We start from the raw sequence: 14,851 nt of genomic DNA, 5'->3' as shown, positions 1-14,851 counted from the left end.
GCACAGGGGTGGGCAGGGCGTCAGGGCAGGAGGCCTCTCCGCACAGTTGCTTGTTTTGTGTGTTGATGATGGCCCCAGGGGCACAGCGTGTGCGTGTGTGTGTGTGTGTGTGTGTATGTGTGTGTGTGTGTGGTCAGCATTAGGCCAAGCCCAGCACCCCTCCCAGATGTGGGGGTCAGGGACTCTGTGGGTCCTCCACCCCACATGCAGGTGCTGAGCTGTGGGTTTCCCTGGGGAGGGAGGTGTGGGACTGACTTTATGGGCTTTGCTGTCACTCACAAGGTCCTTTGGCTGTCTCTCCCTCCCCTTCCTTTCTTTTCCTCATTTTTGCTTCCAGGGAAGACTTAGGGTTCAGATTCATATCCGAGCAGGTCAGCCACCACCCCCCGATCAGTGCTTTCTACTCGGAGGGCCTCCACCAAGACTTCCTATTTCATGGCTCCATCTATCCGAAGCTTAAGTTCTGGGGGAAGAGCGTGGAAGCAGAGCCCCGCGGCACCATCACGCTGGAGCTGCTCAAGTGAGTGGGGAGCTGTGCGGTGCAGGGTTCGTGGTGTTCTGCCAGGCAGGCAGCCTTGCAGCGCAGGACCCTCCTCCAGGGAGCCTGGAGGCCTCGCTGGGGCGGTGGTTCCTGGGGCAGAGGGTGTGCTCCTTATAGGGTTGGGTGGGTCCTGTTTTTTCTCCCCTGGTCTCTGCGGTTCAATCCCTGGTCGTGGTCGTCATCCCCTGCTGTGAGACAGCCCAGATCAGAGCCTGAAATAGTCCTGTCCTTGCGTGGTGTTGGGGGTGATGTGGGGGCTCTGTTGGGGTTCTGTGCTGGTGCAGCTGGGGTGCGGGCTGGACGAACCCCTGAAGACAACCAGGTAGAGCCTCTGCTCCCGCACTCCCTTCCCTGGCCACTGGCGGAGGCCTGGGTTGCTTGCCGCCCCCCTGTTCTGCACAGCTGTACAGCCGGACATGGGCACCCCCCAGAGCTAGGGACCAAGGAGGGGTGCCCCAGGATAGACGTGTCCTTCATCACCTGACCTCAGAAGTGACCACAGCCTATGTGCTGGTTGAGGGTCTGAATTCCAGGAGGGGAGGAGAATGGAGGGGCCATCTTCAAGGATGTGTGCATACCTTTAAATCTATTTAAATCCAGACATGCCCAATCTGACGTTGATCAAAGACCCTCCAGGCAGAAACCGAGTCTCTAGCAGCCTCCTGGCACTGCAAACCCGTTGTGGACGGTCCAGGCCAAGGGGCACAGCCGGCTCCCTGAAGCACGAGCCTCGCTGCCTGCAGCTCTGTGGGAGCTTTGTATGGCATTTGTGTTTCCTGTGAGCCCCACTTGGCCAGAGGAGTATGGGCTCCCCAGTCTCCATCCCAGACCCCTGCATCTCGGGGCAGACCAGGGCAGCGCCTCCTGGTCACCCGCTCTTGACTTTTAGTGGCAGGGCACCGGGACCTGCAGAGTCGCAAGCCTTGTCCGTGAACGCTTTGGGTTCCCAGGACATTCAAGAAGTTCCCAGTGTTCCTCGCGAAATGCTTGTGCCCTGGGCCGGCTTTTGCCCTCAACTGTGGCTCTGACACAGCCTCCCTTGAGACATGGGTCTGGCCCTCCGCTCCCCGCCCGTTTGTGAGGTTTCTTTTCTCCTTGAGGAAGCCCACCTAGGGAGCAAGAGGCCTGACTGATGGGAAAGGCATTTGCACCCCAGCACCCACCCCGCCTCATATCGGCCCCAGAAGGCCAGGCCCAGGCTCGCTAGGGACCTCGTGGTTCCCACAGGGCAGGGCGGGGATGGGTAGGGGGGCTGTTCTGTTGACAACTTCACAGGAAACTTCTTGCCTTTGTTGGAGCCTTTTATTGCTGATTAACTTGTCTACAAAGGACATTTCAAATGAATGCTAAAGACGTAGCCACCGCTCAGGAGTTCAAAGCTGTGCTGTGCCCTTCTGCAGCTTTCAGTCTATTATGGTGTGATTCTGTCTGGGGCTTGGCTTCTAGGGTCACGCGGTATCTCTGTTCTCTGGCGTATTTCAGACATAAGGAGGCATACACCTGGACCAACCCTACGTGCTGTGTCCACAACGTGATTATCGGCAAGCTCTGGATAGAGCAGTATGGGACAGTGGAGATTTTAAACCACAGGTAACGGGCCCAATGCTGAGATGCTGCGAGTCAGGGTGGCGATGGGGCACCCAGGGCACTGGCCACTGGCGTTCAGCTGTGTATTCATGCCGCCCTCAGCTCCCTAATGCCCTCCCTGGTCCCCAGTGCGCTCGGCTTCCGGACGGGCCATGCTGACCGTGAGACACCACCCGTGGTGCAGTTGGGTCTGATTCTGGCCAGCACTGGTCAAAGTCATCGTCAGTGCTCCGTGTTGTTATTTTTGTGTTTTTAGTCGCAATGGTTGATTTGGTTTGGAGTTCTAAACTACACTCAAGAATGGTGTGATTTTCCGGTGAAAGCAGTGGCCACTGTCCAGTCTGTCAGGCCTTATTCCTAGAAGTTCATGGCTGGTTTGCTTTGTTTTTTAACAGCTTTGTTAAGATATAATTTACATGTCATAAAATCCACCCATTTAAAGTAGACATGTAAATGACTTTTAGTAAACCTACCGAATTGTGTAACCATCAGCACCAGGCAGTACTCGAAGCTTTCTGTCCCCTGGAAAGGTCCCTGGGCCATCCATGCGGTCCTGATGCTGCCTCCCCCTGGGGAGCCCCTTGTACGAGCTCTTGCTTGCTCCCTTCTCTCCCCTGCTATCTCCCCATCTTCCCCTCACTCTGTCTCTCCCTCTCTTTCTCCCCCTCCATCTCTCTCTCCTTCTCTCTTTCCCTACCCCCTCGATTCGCCTTTTTTGGACATTTCCCATCCACAACAGAAGCCTGTGTTTGTCTTCCCTGCAGGACTGGAGATAAGTGTGTGCTTCACTTTAAACCGTGTGGACTGTTTGGGAAAGAACTTCACAAAGTGGAGGGGTACATTCAGGACAAAAGGTAGATCCCCGCGCAGGTCAGGTCACAGGTGCCCAGTTCGTGCATGCATCTTCTGCAGAAATCATGGTTTTAGAATCTGACCTCATGTTTCACTCTCTCTGCTGGGCTCAGTATGGTTGTCAGGCAAAACCCAAACACTCATTTACGGGCATCCTTTTCCACATGATTTTATTGTTCCTGTCGGGAAATGTGGGACTTGTTCAAGTTTCTGTGAGCAGAGAAATGACCAGTAGTATTTTAACAAGTTTGGGGGATTCTTCTCCGCTTTGGGTTAGTTACACTATGTGTTGGGTCTCAGTTTCTCTCTTTTTTTCCATCAAGTAACTTGGACCACATAACAGCCATAAGATTCCTTTCAGCTCCTAAAATATGTACATTTTCCTGTAGAAATAATCCTAGTGTAAAGCAGTGGGTGCTTTTGCTCTGTCCCACTCTGTTGGGTGGCAGATGTTCACCTGTTCAAATCCCTTAGACTTAGGACTCTGACCACTTCTCCCCTTGAAATCTTTTGGGACTTGGCATGTGGCTTCACAGGACAGCAGTCCTGTTAGGGGGATTGGCATTGACCAGCCCTGCGGAGTCAGCCCAGAGATAGACCACAGTCAGCTGGCTCACAGACATGGGCTGCAGCAGTGGACACCCACCTGCACCAGCCCAGCTCCGAGTTTCTGGTTTTCCATCCCAAATCGGACACACAGGACCGGCCATGTGTCCCCACCTGCCACCCTCCAGGCCCAACCTCTGAGGCACAGGTGCCCTCCCAGCATGGCCCTCGGCTGCCAGCACAGCCTTCCAGGAGCACATGGGCAACTCCCTGCTCACCCAGGAAGATGCAGGAAAGGAGAACAAGGCACAGCATGCGTTGTTCCTTGGGAATCATGCAGAGCGCCCTCTCTGGAGGCTGTGGGCGGACAGCGATGGGGGTCTGACTCCAGGTTATGGAGCTGAAGAGGCAGCGGCAGCTGTATGTGCAGAGGGTTGTTTATAGGACATATAGAGAAGGGGCTGCAGGACACGCGGTACTTAAAGATGTAGTGTATTTTAAAAATGACAATCAGGCTCACAGGGTATTACGTTACACACTTGTTCTCACCCCATCTGCCTCCCGCAGCCCTTCAGGTTCTTGTACCCTTGTTTTCTCTGTCCTGCTTTGGCAAAGGAGTGTGAAGAGTTAGTCTGAAAGCTGTGAGTGGCTATACTGAAATGGAACTTTCTGTCTGCATGTTTGCACCAGCAGTATCCTAGGGTTTACAAGAAGACTGACGATGAGGATTGATTCTGGGTCAAGTTAGGGTGCTGCATGTTTGGATGAATGGTTAATGATCACGTTACTTGCTTTTAAAAATTCCCTTTCCCTCCAGCAAAAAGAAGCTCTTCATGATCTATGGCAAGTGGACGGAGTGCTTGTGGGGCATAGACCCTGTCGCGTACGAGTCCTTCAGGAAGCAGGAGAGAAGAGGGGACTCCCTGCGGAAGACGAAACCGGTACGGGGCTGCCGTGGGGAAGTCCCCAGCAAGGGTGAGGGGGCCTGGCTGGGCAGTGCCTTTATGGTCCAGCTGGAGGGGATGGATTACAGAATCTGTCTCTCAGAGCGAGGGTGCTTGTCCGCCTGATTCTGGATGGCCGGGCGCTGGGGTACCTCTACCCACCCCCCTACCTGGCAGAATCAGAGGGTGCCTCCATTTCCTTCTGGATATTTCTTGATACCTCTCCTGTCCCTGCACCTTGTTAGCTGAGACCCAGTAGACGAGCAAGTGGATGTCCTTTCTGCATTTCTGGTTCTGAGTTCCAGGTGATAAAACCCAAGAATGATCATCTTAAGACTAGTTCTTCTTGAGCCTAAAACTAGCGGCAATAGTTCAAAAGAAGTGTCATGTTTTTCTAGATGATGAATTAGAATGTACCAGACCTGAGGTGTTCAATATCTGTTTCATAGAATATTCAACTTCTGCTGAGATTGTTATTATTTCTTGTTTTGTTTTTGACCAAGCCACGAGGCATGTGGCATCTGGGAACTCAGTTCCCTGACCAGGGGTCACACCTGTGCCCCCTATAGGGGAAGCTTAGAGTCTTAGCCACTGGACTGCCTGGGACTTCCCTGTTGGTTTTTATATTGTAATATTTCACAGGTGCTATTAGACATCTTTTCTAAAAATACTCCTTTAAACTGAAAAAAAAAAAAAGTAAAGTTCCATTTGAAGACCATAGAGCAGATGTTAAATCTGTTTGCTGACATGTTTAATACGTTTGCTTGCCTGTGTTGCCCCTCGGGGTGGCATCCCAAGGAGGGAGCATTTCATGGGGGTGCAGACCGCTGCCCTGTGTCTTCACTTAGCTTCTGGCGCCACACCGCATAACCCGCAGGCAGGGAAGACTGCCAGGCTGTGCTTGTTGTAATTAAGTATCTCCCTCACAGCTAACTGAAAGCCACTCTTCTTCTCCAGGTCCCACTGCTTTTGAAAAGGAAGTAGCAGTTGTACTTTTCTATTGAGAAGTGACCCCATGCGAGGGCTTAGTTTAGAGACGCTGAGACACCCTGAAGTCACCACGTGCGCAGAAGGGCAGCGTGGGGGGAGAGGACCACTTGGGGGCGCCCTTGTCTGCCTGAGAAGGTGCTGTCCCATCCAGTCATGCTCAGGAGGCCACACAGGCCCTCCTACCAGGAGCATGGTGCCTGCTGCCCTCTCGGGGGCTTGGGAGGGTCTGCCAGGGCTCCGGGGGCAGTGGGTGCTGTGTCTTTCAGGACGACGGCCCCGAGAAGGCTGATGGCGATGTGGCGGACACTGTGCCCGAGTCTCAGGAAACGGTGCAGGTCATTCCAGGCAGCAAGCTACTCTGGAGAGTCAATACCCGGCCCCCCAACTCCGCTCAGGTCTGTGCCTCCGGCCCTAGCCAGGCTCCCAGTCATCCTGTCACCCTCGGGGCACCCTGCCCTCTGACCCCTATGACCCCCACCCATCAGCACTCAGCTCAGGCATCCACACATACCTCAGGACCTGGTTACACTGAGAACCCTGTGTCTACACCAGCTGTGTCTGACCGAAAGGGTTTCCAAACCGGTTTTGAGAGAATTTTTCTGACTTGTCAATTTCAGTCCTTAAATGCATTTTGATATTTGTTTTGGAAAACTGCACTTATAATTTTGTTACCTATGATAAAATTGAAAATTGTGCTTATAATTTTGTTACCTGTGGTAAAATTATTATATTACATATAGTAATGTTTATATAAAATATAAATACATAGTAAATTTCATTTTAGTATATTATAAATTCTGTATCATTTATATATAAAATATATATACAGTGTACCATAGATTTTTAAAAATTTTTTGTCACATCCTTTAAGCAAAGCCACAGCCTGTGCAAAATAAACAAACATTCAGCGATAAATAGATTATCTCAGCACAGCCACTGCTGCAGTTTCAGTGGAATACAAATTATAAGATAATAGAGAAAAAGCTTCTGTTTAAAAAATCATATACACACACACACACAGTAAAAACTAGAAATCACACTCTTTTCTTTGGTTCAGTGAACATTTACTGGATTGGAGTAGGTGGGTCCAGGTCCCTGGGAGTAGAGCCTGAGGACAGATGGGCAAGGACCCCAGCCCCACACAGCAGAGTGACTGGTCTGATGCGCTGGATGTGGGCCTCCTGGGGACACGGGTACATGGAGCAAGGACTAGGGAGCTAGGGCCATTGGCCGTAGGGCCGCATTTGGGCCAGGGAGCAGCCAGGGTCCAATCTCCTCTCTTACTGTGCATGACATGGGGACCTGTGGGGTCATTTGAAGGACCAGGGGCCCCTCCAGCCACTTGTGGACATAGGCTTCACGGCCAGAGCAGAAGTGGCTGGAGGGAGGCAAGTCCCCAGGTCTGGGTATCAGGAGGCAGCAGACCCCACCACAGGGGGGTTGAGGTAGAGATTCCTCTCGGACCCCTGGGGCATGAGGAGACAGACGTGCAGGTCAGATGTCACAGTGAGAATCTGGGTGCCTCCTGTAGGGGTGGAGAGGATGAGCCCCCGAGGAGACCCAGGCAAGTGTGGAAAAAAGTATCATTTATAGTAACACCTCTGTGCCTGCCCCGCAGATGTACAACTTCACTAGCTTCACAGTGAGTCTCAATGAACTGGAGACGGGCATGGAGAAGATCCTGGCCCCCACCGACTGCCGGCTACGCCCCGACATCCGTGGCATGGAGAACGGCAACATGGGTGCGTGTTCGCATCGGGGGCTGACTGGGCGCCCAGCCCTGGCCACGCGGGTGGTACGGGGAAGGAACATATCCTTGTTAACTGAACACACGTCACATCTTCTCGGCGTGCGTCTCAAACCGTCTGTGGGGAAGAGTTGTAAAGCTTCTAGTTTGCTGCAGGCCACTTCTTTTATAAATAAAATAAGATTAAGTTACTAGAAAAATGAAATGAAAGACAATATATACAAAATATTATACAAGTCCCCACTTTTCTTACTAGGTTCAACAGACAGTAAGGTTACATTTCAAAAGTTGTTATTTGGAAGTCTCTGGTGTGGAGGGTCCCCCCCAGTGCCTGTCCTACCCCACAGCCCCTCTGTGGGCTGCTGGCTGCCCTGGGGTCTGGGCCTGGCCATGGGCTTGGGTCTGGCTTCCCACACACTTACTGCCTATGGTTCCCTGTGTGTGACTTCCCCCCTGGGGTTGGGTGGGGGGTGTGTGGGGTGTCCTTCACCCACTTTCTCAGCCTCACCTCTGCCTGTCGCCCTGGTCCCTGACCTGCCCCGTGCTTGCACCTAGATCTGGCAAGCCAGGAGAAGGAGCGGCTGGAGGAGAAGCAGAGGGAGGCCCGGAGGGAGCGGGCCCGGGAGGAGGCTGAGTGGCAGACGCGGTGAGGCACCCAGCGGCCACGGGGATGGGGCGGGGGAGACACAGACCCACCCACCTGGGGGCAGTGAGGAGGGGCTGCAGGCCCTCCTGGGGCTGAGCGGAAGCTACCCCGTGTCCCGTGAGACGGCGGCTTGCAGCCTGGGCTGCACGTGAGATGACATGCACGGTGGCGATGCTAACTGGAGGGGCCATGATCCCAAGTGGAGAACCGGCCTCCTGACCGCCTGCTCTGTGTCACAGGTGGTTTCACCGAGGCAGTAACCCCTACACTGGGACCCCCGACTGGCTGTACGCGGGGGGCTACTTCGAGCGGGATTTCTCAGGCTGCCCCGACATCTACTGAGAGGCCGGACCGGCCCCCAGACCCGGAGACCTGGAGGCTGGACTCCGTCAAGCGGCTGCTCTGAGCTTCCGCCACGACAGAAACCAGCTTTTCTCATGACTGTTCATGGAGATCGCACCGTCCCTGGTTGAGGATTTAATTCTAATTAACTTTTGATTGCCAAACATTTTACTACTGTTGCAGCCTCTTCATAAAACTTCCCTTGGGATCATCATGTTTCCATTAAGGTTTGGGAAGGAACCGTCTTTACAGTTCCCTTTATGTGACAGGACGAGCTGGGCTGGTGTAGAGTACAGCACCCTCTTCATTACAAAAAGTTACAAATAAAGGAAGTAATGGGAAGGGTCCATATTCCTCTTCGTGATGCAGTGGCAAAGGGTTTCTGAAAGTATTTTAAATCTGAACCAGTAACAGGAAAAGATGGATCTTGAGAAAAGTGCCACCAGGAGCATTATACAGGCCAGGAATCGCTTTCTAGATCACAGTAACACAGAAGTGGAGGTTTTCAAAGCAGTCGATTGAATGAAATGAAAAGTTGTCAGAGTTTGTATTTTTTATCAATTTTCAATAATGTAAAGATTACTTTGAAAATATTTAAGTTCAAACTACTTGAATAATACTTCGCTGAAGAGCAAGATAGGCATTAATCACCACTTTACACTGTCCAAAATGAAGCATTACCATGACAACGAGGGTGGCAAGAAACTCTGACCAGTAGTTCCCAGATGGCTCCTAGCCCTCTGGTCCCTGGGGCTCCCCCTCGCTGCAGGCCACGCCCTCACACAGAGTGAGTCCCGCACGCACGGCAGTCGACCTGTCCCTGCAGCACTCGTGTTCCTGTCATGCATGTGTGGCCCGCCTCGGGGGTGTCCTCGCCGCTGTGCGTGTCCGCCTCCGCACACATCTACACCCTGTGACTGTTTACTTTCTGTAGAGATGCCAACACCACTGGCCGTGGCAGAGCTCTTTGAATCGAAGACAATCTGCCGTGTGCACGCATGCACGAGCACATGCGTGCACACACACGCAGCTGTACACAGTGTGGGTTCTCAGCAAGAGGGTGTCGGCATTGTGTGTCCTGGCTTCAAAACCACATTTGTAATTAAAACACTTTTAAAAGTGAACCCTTGTTCTGAAGGCTTGATTCTGTAGCTTTGGACTCTGGAGGCATGATGCCACGGTCGAGTTCCAGGGCATCTGCCTGGCGGGACCCAAGCTGGGTCCCTGGAGCGTGCAGAGGCCCCCAGACCACACAGAGGCCCCAGGTACGTGTGGTGTCAGGTTCTGCAGAGAGGAGGTGCTGGCACACCTGGTCATTAGCATTAGGAGCCCTGTGCCCCTGGTGGGGGCCGGCAACTGAAACAGACTGCTCCTCTGGGGAGTGTAAGGTTGGGGGACCCGGGGCACGTTTAGAGTGGTGGTGTTGAGGGCAGTTTGACAGCTTTCATGGATTGTCCTGTTTCTCACCACTCCGGTAATTTGCTGCAAGGTTTGCATCTCTGAGGACTTCCCTGCAGGCCCAGATGGTAAAGAATCTGCCTGCAGTGTAGGAGACCCAGGTTCAGTCTCTGGGTCAGGAGGATCCTCTGGAGAAGAGAATGGCGACCCCCTTCTGTATTTTTGCCTGGAGAATCCCATGGACAGAGGAGCCTGGCAGGCTACACAGTCTGTGGGGTCGCACAGATTTGGACATGACTAAGCGACCAACACTTTCATCTGCATCCCTGGGTCCTCCCCGAGGTCAGATCCCACTACGTAGTCCCCACCACCACTTCCTTCAAGCTTGATTCAAGTGGAAGGAGAAAGGGCAGGATGGCCTGGGACCCTAAAGCGCGGGCGGCACGAGTTTTCAACACGCACCAGAGCTGCCTCTCAGCTTGGCCACTGTGATGCACTGGGACGTCAGGGGTCTCTCTAATAAAAGAGTGTTTCCGTGAGATTTGCTTTTTAGAGACGACCCCCCATGACCAGTGTGTGGAAGGCATGGCCTTGTAGTGGGCCCCCAGTGTGTGATCGTGGCTTGGATGGAGGGCCTGGGTGGTTTTCAGAGCAACCTTATACCTTGGAATGTCCTTGTGGGATGAAAAGTAGGGCCCAGTTCATCCAAAGACCTTCAGGCTTTGATTCTGCTCCCTCTGAAGGTTCAGTTCTGTGTCTGTTGATTCACTGAACGGTTCTGAGAGCCACTGGGGAGCTGGCCACTCAGACGACACGGTGGCTGATGGACCTGCGGCATGCACACTGGAGCTGACCAGACTTCACAGGCCATCCAGGGCTGGGGCCAATGCAGTGTCTGGGTCCCTGAGCCACACAGGCTGGTCCCTTCCAGGTGGGGTGCTACTCCCCCTGGTGGGGTCAAGGTTCAGGGCCGCCCCAGCACTGGCAGGCTTCTCACTGGGCATGGCCCCCAGTCACAAGAAGGCATCAGAGAAGCGGGCCCAGCCCTCATAGGCAGTGCTTATGTTTGGCCACTGCAGGCTTCTGTGAAGGCAAGGCCCCTCCACTCCACGGTGTGGTGGCTTTGTGAGGGGAAAACGAAGGTGCCAGGCTGACCTCTGCTCCTTCATAGGCTCACAGGTCTGTACAGGGCATTGGCCACACATGACCAGGTGTCATCACAGCCTCCCCAGGCAAACGGAGCTGGCAATGGCACCAGCAGGGCCCCGAGGATCAGCTCTGACTGTGTTCTCAGCAGCATCTCCCTTTCAGACCTTGTCCCCAGAGATGATGCTGGGGCTTCTGAAAGGATCCTCCTGCTCGACACTCGGGGAGAAGCACCTAGCCCAGCGCTGATGGCCTCTGGGTGTCTGGACAGCCCTTGCTGATGCTGCTCACCACCTGTTGCAGTGAGTGTGGAGGTGTCCAGTCAGAGGTGTCGCCATCCTTCTCAGGCTCCAAGGCCAGGAAATCAGAACAGAATGAGAGAAAGGCCCAGAATCTTCCAGCCACCCAGCCCCTCAGGTTGCCGCAGCAGGTGGCTTTCTTTCAGGAGGAAAACAAGTGCGCCTCGAGCATCCACCAGGAAGACATCATTTGCAATCCTAATGTTAAGTCACTTCAGTCCTGTCTGACACTGTGACCCTACGGACGCAGGAGTCTGCGAGGCTCCTCTGTCCATGGGGTTCTTCAGACAAGAATTCTGGAGTGGGTTGCCATTTACAATGCTAACAAGCTTTCAAAAATCAGAAGCGAGGATAGCTCCCGCATCCTGTCGACCCTTGTGCCAGGAGGGGAGGGCCGGCTCAGTGAAGCCTTGTGGCCGGAGGGGAGCTGTTGGCCCCACAGGAGAGTCCAGTCAACAGAAAGTTCCTGCTGAACCTGGTTTCATGTTCTGAAGGACCTTCCTGTGTCCAAAGTGGGCATGAAGATCAGGTCCCTTGACAGCAGGGCCTATAACCTGCTGCAGGACATTAGGGGGCCTTTCCCTCAATCTTCGTCATCTTTGGGCTTCACTATCCTGTGTGTTCTCAGCATAAGGGTTTCACAAAGTGAAGACACCATTTCAAAATCTCCTGGTACAAGCTTCCTGGACAGTCAGCCTTTGCCTGGAGGCCCTGTTCCTCTCCCTGTCTGAACTGGCTGTCCTGGACCAGAGGCTTGGCAAAGGGCTCCCTGGTCTCTGCAGAGGGCGACAACACACAGGGTCCTCCCTCCATCGCTGCAGGTACAGTTCATCCTATCCATGCAGCAGGAAAAGGTCAGGCAAGAAACATGTAATGAAGTAGCTTTATTGTCATAATTTTATAATATGTAGTAACTGTCAGTGTTCATCCATGTAAACGGAATCAGTCATTCGCAGATTTAGGGGGAGGACTGGACAGGTCAGTGGAGATAGATGTTAAACCCTGGTTTTGAATAGAGATTCGTTGCAAAGGGTGGCAGCTGACATTTGTTTTGGACTGAAGACTTCTTCACTGTCTGCTGCTCTGGCCTCTCTGGAAAGGACTCTAAATTGGCTGTGGACGTGTCCTGGAGACCAGGCGACAAACGTTTGGACTGTAGTCCTGTAGGACTGACCCAGCAAACATTGTTTCAGAAAACACTTGTTACAGTGAAGAGGGGGCTAAGGGGCACGTAAGATGGAGGAAGGGGTCTGGGTTCTCCGGGGGCTGGAGCCCATTGCCAGAAGCAATGAAATACCCAGAACACAGTGTCAGCCAGCTTGACTTGGTGGTCCCTGTGCCCGACCACTGCTCTAGGTGCCCAGTGGCTGTGTGCTTTCCAGAAGGGTGAGCTATCCAGCATCCACAAGAGTTCCGGGCCTGCCCTGGGAATGCCCACGTACATAGAGGTGGGGCCTCGACCATGGCCAACATGTCTGACGATGGGGACCACAGAGCACCCAGGCCTGCCATAGCCTGAGCCTCCTGTCCTGGGTGCCTAGCCCCCAAATTACCATCCAGTCCCACCCACTGAGGAGGAAGAGGGGGTGCAGGGAGATGGGCTTGCCTGAGGCTTCACAGCAGGTGAGTGGAAGAAGTGGAATTCAAACCTTGACACACAGTGATACCCTTGTGTACAGTTGACATTCCATCTTGTAACCATCAGCACTATCAACATACACAGTTTAATAGCAAGGTTCAAGAGAGGAGGGACTGTCTTTTCAACACATGGTGCTGGAAAAACTGGATAGTCATATGCAAAAGAATGGAGTTGACCCTGACCTCACACCATTTACAAAAGTTAGAATGTATCAAAGGTCTAAATGTGAGACCTAACCAATAAATTCTTAGAAGAAAAGATAGAACACTAAGCTCACAACTTTGGATGTGGCAGTTATTTCTTGGCTATAAAACCAAAGGCACGGGCAACAAGAGAAGAAAAATAAGCAAGTTGTGCTTCATGAAACATATTTAAACATATTCTGTGCCTCAGACACTAACATCAGAGTAAAAAGGCAACCCAAAGAGTGGGAGAAAATATTTGCAAATCAAACATCTGATAACAGATTAATATCTAGACTATACAGAGACCTCCTAAAACTCAATAACAACAAAAAAAAGCTGATTTAAAAATAGGCAAGGACTTGAATAAACATTTTTCCAAAGAAGATAAACAGATGGCCAATAAGCACATGAAAACATGCTCAACATCACTAATCACTGGAGAAATGAAAAACAAAGCTACAATGAGATACCACACCCATTAGGATGGCCAGTATTAAAAAAACAAACAAACAGAAAACGAGTTTGGGCAGGGATGTGGAGAAACAGGAAGATTTGTGCACTGTTAGTAGGAATGAAACGGTGCAGCCACTGTGGCAAACAGTATGGCAGTTCCTCAAAAAATTAAAGATAGAATTACCATATGATCCAGCAATTCCATTCTGAGTATTTACCCCCAAAGAACTGAAAGCAGGGCCTTGAAGGGATGTTTGTTCAGTCATGTTCGTGTGTGCTTAATCACTTTAGTCGTGTCCAGCACTTTGCGACCCCATGGACTGCAGCCTGCAGCCTGTCTGTGGGATTTCCCAGGCAAGAGTGCGGGAATGGGTTGCCATTCCCTTCTCCAGGGGATTGTCCTTACCCAGGGATGAAACCAGGGTCTCTTATGTCTCCTGCATTGGGAGGCAGGATCTTTACCACAGGCTCCACCTGGGAAGTCACGTTCGCAACAGCATTATTCGCAGTAGCTGAGGCGTGGAAACAACCCAAGCATTCCTGCCCTGATGAACGCATAAGCAAAACGTGATGCAGACATACTTACAGCGGAAGATTACTCAGCCTTAGGAAGGGGATTCCGACACGTGCTGCAACATGGATGAAACTCGAGGACATTATGCTGAGTGACAAAAGTCAGTCACAAAAAAGACAAGTACTGTACAAATTCTGAAAGAGATGGGAATACCAGACCACCTGACCTGCCTCTTGAGAAACCTATATGCAGGTCAGGAAGCAATAGTTAGAACTGGACATGGAACAACAGACTGGGTCCAAACAGGAAAAGGAGTACGTCAAGGCTGTATATTGTCACTCAGCTTATTTAACGTATATGCAGAGTACATCATGAGAAACGCTGGGCTGGAAGAAGCACAAGAAGGAATCAAGATTGCCGGGAGAAATATCAATAACCTCAGATATGCAGATGACACCACCCTTATGGCAGAAAGTGAAGAGGAACTAAAAAGCCTCTTGATGAAAGTGAAAGTGGAGAGTGAAAAAGTTAGCTTAAAGCTCAACATTCAGAAAATTAAGATCATGGCATCTGCTCCCATCACTTCATGGGAAATAGATGGGGAAACAGTGTCAGACTTTATTTTGGGGGGGCTCCAAAATCACTGCAGATGGTGACTGCAGCCATGAAATTAAAAGACGCTTACTCCTTGGAAGAAAAGTTATGACCAACCTAGATAGCATATTGAAAAGCTACATTACTTTGCCGACAAAGGTCCATCTAGTCAAGACTATGGTTTTTCCTGTGGTCATGTATGGATGTTAGAGTTGGACTGTAAAGAAAGTGGAGCGTCGAAGAATTGATGCTTTTGAACTGTGGCATTGGAGAAGACTCTTGAGAGTCCCTTGGACTGCAAGGAGATCAGCCCTGGGATCTCTTTGGAGGGAATGAAGCTGAAACTCCAGTACTTTGGCCACCTCATGCAAAGAGTTGACTCATTGGAAAAGACTCTGATGCTGGGAGGGACTGGGGGCAGGAGGAGA

The 14,851-nt window shown here is 51.8% G+C and overlaps 1 protein-coding gene across 4 annotated transcripts in view; it reads left to right on the top strand.

Annotated features, from left to right (window-relative positions):
* OSBPL2 (oxysterol binding protein like 2) overlaps positions 1 to 9,319 on the top strand; it is a 35,917-nt gene extending 26,598 nt beyond the window's left edge. For 2 of the 4 annotated variants that reach the window (XM_027976975.3, XM_060396940.1), the window contains exons 7-14: positions 338 to 520; positions 2,024 to 2,131; positions 2,893 to 2,982; positions 4,344 to 4,467; positions 5,727 to 5,855; positions 7,079 to 7,202; positions 7,763 to 7,853; positions 8,093 to 9,319. In XM_027976975.3, coding sequence (XP_027832776.1) covers positions 338 to 520; positions 2,024 to 2,131; positions 2,893 to 2,982; positions 4,344 to 4,467; positions 5,727 to 5,855; positions 7,079 to 7,202; positions 7,763 to 7,853; positions 8,093 to 8,195 — 952 coding nt within the window. In that variant the 3' untranslated portion in view covers positions 8,196 to 9,319. Of the gene's footprint in view, positions 1 to 337; positions 521 to 2,023; positions 2,132 to 2,892; positions 2,983 to 4,343; positions 4,468 to 5,726; positions 5,856 to 7,078; positions 7,408 to 7,762; positions 7,854 to 8,092 lie in introns of those variants that run through there. The other 2 variants (XM_027976974.3, XM_060396939.1) reach the window with 1 other exon arrangement.
* Positions 9,320 to 14,851: the final 5,532 nt, after the last annotated feature.

The sequence above is a fragment of the Ovis aries genome, chromosome 13, assembly GCF_016772045.2.
Source record: "Ovis aries strain OAR_USU_Benz2616 breed Rambouillet chromosome 13, ARS-UI_Ramb_v3.0, whole genome shotgun sequence".
NCBI classification, from domain to species: Eukaryota; Metazoa; Chordata; class Mammalia; order Artiodactyla; family Bovidae; genus Ovis; species Ovis aries.
The sequence above is the reverse complement of the archived record's forward strand: the minus strand, read 5'-3'. Positions and strand labels throughout refer to the sequence as shown.